Source organism: Rosa chinensis, chromosome 2, assembly GCF_002994745.2.
Source record: "Rosa chinensis cultivar Old Blush chromosome 2, RchiOBHm-V2, whole genome shotgun sequence".
Lineage (NCBI taxonomy): Eukaryota > Viridiplantae > Streptophyta > Magnoliopsida > Rosales > Rosaceae > Rosa > Rosa chinensis.
This window is the reverse complement of record NC_037089.1, coordinates 41399905-41402622: the sequence shown is the minus strand read 5'-3', so window position 1 is coordinate 41402622 and position 2718 is coordinate 41399905. Positions and strand designations below refer to the sequence as shown.

Below are 2718 nucleotides of genomic sequence, written 5' to 3'. Positions count from 1 at the left end.
ACCAAAGAAAAATAACAAACTTCATCTCAATAATGGGATCATCTTTTAGACATGCTTTTAGAGATATAAAATCATCCTAGACAGTTGAAAGGGGATCCTAATGACTCAAAAACAAAACAAACAAAAACCAAAAACAATTTGGACTCTTTAAAAGAATACCTAAAATCCAAAATCAACAAAGTCAACGTTAACCTTCCCCCCACACTTGAATCATACATTGTCCTCAATGTAAACAATTCATAGCATGCAAAGCACAATATAAGAATATAAGGGATAATCACAAACCACTTTATTGAAAAACCAAAAAAATTACAAAATAACTAACCAAATAATTGTTCCAAAACTAACGAAAAATAAAAAGAAAAAGATAGAGAGATCAAATTTGGTTTGTTTGGGGTGCCTCCCATGTAGCACTTGGTTTTAACGTCTTCTCAGCCTAGACGTGCTCGATCTTCCTTTTGCTCCTTAAGAGCTGGTGCCTTCAAAACCTCCCTTTGGATTTGGAATTGTGTTGCTTGGAAGCTTCCCTTGTTCATGGAACTTGGTCATAAAGTCTACCACTTGTCCCATTTGCTTCTTCAAATCCGCTATATCCTTCCCATGGTTTTGTTGCCCTTGAATCAAAGCTTGAGTTGAAGAATTAAGCGTCTCAATAATCTTATCATAATTAGGGGACGTTCCTTGAGCTTGAGGAGGAGCTTGAGGTCTCTGATAAAATGCTCCATGAGGTCCTCTATTATAGGTGTTCTTATTAGCATTTTGAACATTATCATTATCCCTCCACCTAAAGTTAGGGTGATCCCTCCAACCTGGGTTGTAGGTGTTGGAAAAAGGGTCATTTCTTAGACGAGCTTGCCCTTGGTTCTAGTTCTGAAACCCTAAGTAGTTCACACTTTCCCATCCACCATTCTCTATCAGTTGAGGACATTGATCAGTCATGTGCCCTTGAGTAGAGCATACCCCACAAACTTGCGCCACTCCTTGGACTTTTGGTGTTAACACTTGTGACATAAGAGAAGTAAGCTTATCCAATCTTGCACTCAAATCCAAATTCATTGTCACTTCCTTCACTTGACGAGTTGTAGTCCAAATGCCCTCATATTGTTGAGCATTGCCAGCCCTATTAGCAATCAATTCCTTCCCTTGAGCTGGAGTCTTGTCCACAAAAGTACCTCCACTAGCAGCATCTAGCATTTGGCTTTCCAAAGGGAGCAAACCCTCATAAAAGTATTGCAAGAGGCTTTCATCTTTGAACTTGTGTTAAGGACATTGCGCCAAAAGGGATTTGAACCTTTCGTAGTACGCAGGATATAACTCATCTTCAGCCTGTTGAATTCCAGTAATCTTCTTCCTCATAGCTATAACTCTTGAAGCAGGGAAGAATTTCTCTAGAAATGCCCTCATCATGGCGTCCCAAGAAGTGACATGTCCTTCTGGAAGTTCATACAACCAATCTTTGGCTCTATTAGCTAAGGAAAAAGGGAATGTCTTCAACTTGAAAATGTGTTCATCGGCCTCAGGTGGCGTCATACTTCCAACTACAAACGGAAACTCCTTCAAATGCTTGTTAGGGTCCTCCATGGAGAGTCCATGAAATGTAGGTATACGATGAAGAAGTCCACCCTTAATCTCAAAGTTGGCAAACTTTCCCTCTGCAGAAGCTGGGAAAACAATGGAAAGAGGAAGCCCTCCTTCAACAATTGATGTAGAGAGGACTTTGATACTCTGATTAGCCTCATTATTTCCTCCAAGACCAACCATTTCGTGCTCTTCTTCTTCAGGGGGTGGCGTAAATGTTGGTGAAGGTGAGAAAGGTGATGAGATCTGAGATGGTGGTGAGTTGGATGATACAAGTGGTGATGGCATAAGTGATGGTGGAGATGGATTTGGTGTAGGTGATGTAGATTCCTCTGAAGACTATAAGATCCTCTTCCATTGATCATTAAATGTGTATGGCTTAAAATTCAAAGGAGAAGGTCTTCTGTACTCAAGTTGTGGAGGATTCTTCAAACGTTGAAGTCTTTCTTCAATCTCTTGTGCTCTACGGATCTTAGAAGGCTCGGACATTAATAGAAATCCTACACAAATTTAAAAATTATATAAGTTAGTGAACTATACAATAAAAGAAATACAAGTTAATTATTTATATATATAACGTCACTTACATACAACAATCATATAAGTACGCATATATGTATACAATTACATGAAAGGTTAACAAGTATGGTGTAAGTATAAAATGAGTTTTTACAATCTTAGGGGTGGATTTATGAAATCAAGCAACTTATAAGAATTTAAATTTAACCACAAGCTTTCAATTGATCGAACGTGCGGCCCAAGTATAATTATCTAGACACAAGCTTCCTTCCTTGTCTTTTGGGCAACCTTATAGAAATGGCCAAGTGGGGGAGGATGAATGCAAGAGGTAGAAATCATTTTGGCTTAAGCTACTCCCACATAGTGGTTTAAGCCCAATTGTATGCACTTCTGAATTCAAAACCCGTTATGGACGTTGTCCCATTTTTGGACACCACTCCACATAGGCTATACTTACTAAGATAAGAAATTTCACAAGTGTGAAGATAGTTCAACAAGTGTTAATAAAAGCGGCCCTCAACTTTAAGGGACCTGGACTAAGTGCCCATAAAGGGTTTAGGCTAATATTAACAAAAGAGACTTCACTTATTCCAATCAACATCGACTCATAAAAAAAATTAA

At 38.6% G+C, this 2718-nt stretch overlaps 1 protein-coding gene across 1 annotated transcript; it reads right to left on the bottom strand.

Annotated features, from left to right (window-relative positions):
* Positions 1 to 465: 465 nt before the first annotated feature.
* LOC112184289 lies at positions 466 to 1761 on the bottom strand. Its single transcript, XM_024322555.1, has 3 exons — positions 1292 to 1761; positions 894 to 1198; positions 466 to 809 (listed from the first exon to the last, which is right to left on the bottom strand). Exons 1-3 carry the CDS (start codon positions 1759 to 1761, stop codon positions 466 to 468), a joined length of 1119 nt encoding a protein of 372 aa, XP_024178323.1.
* Positions 1762 to 2718: the final 957 nt, after the last annotated feature.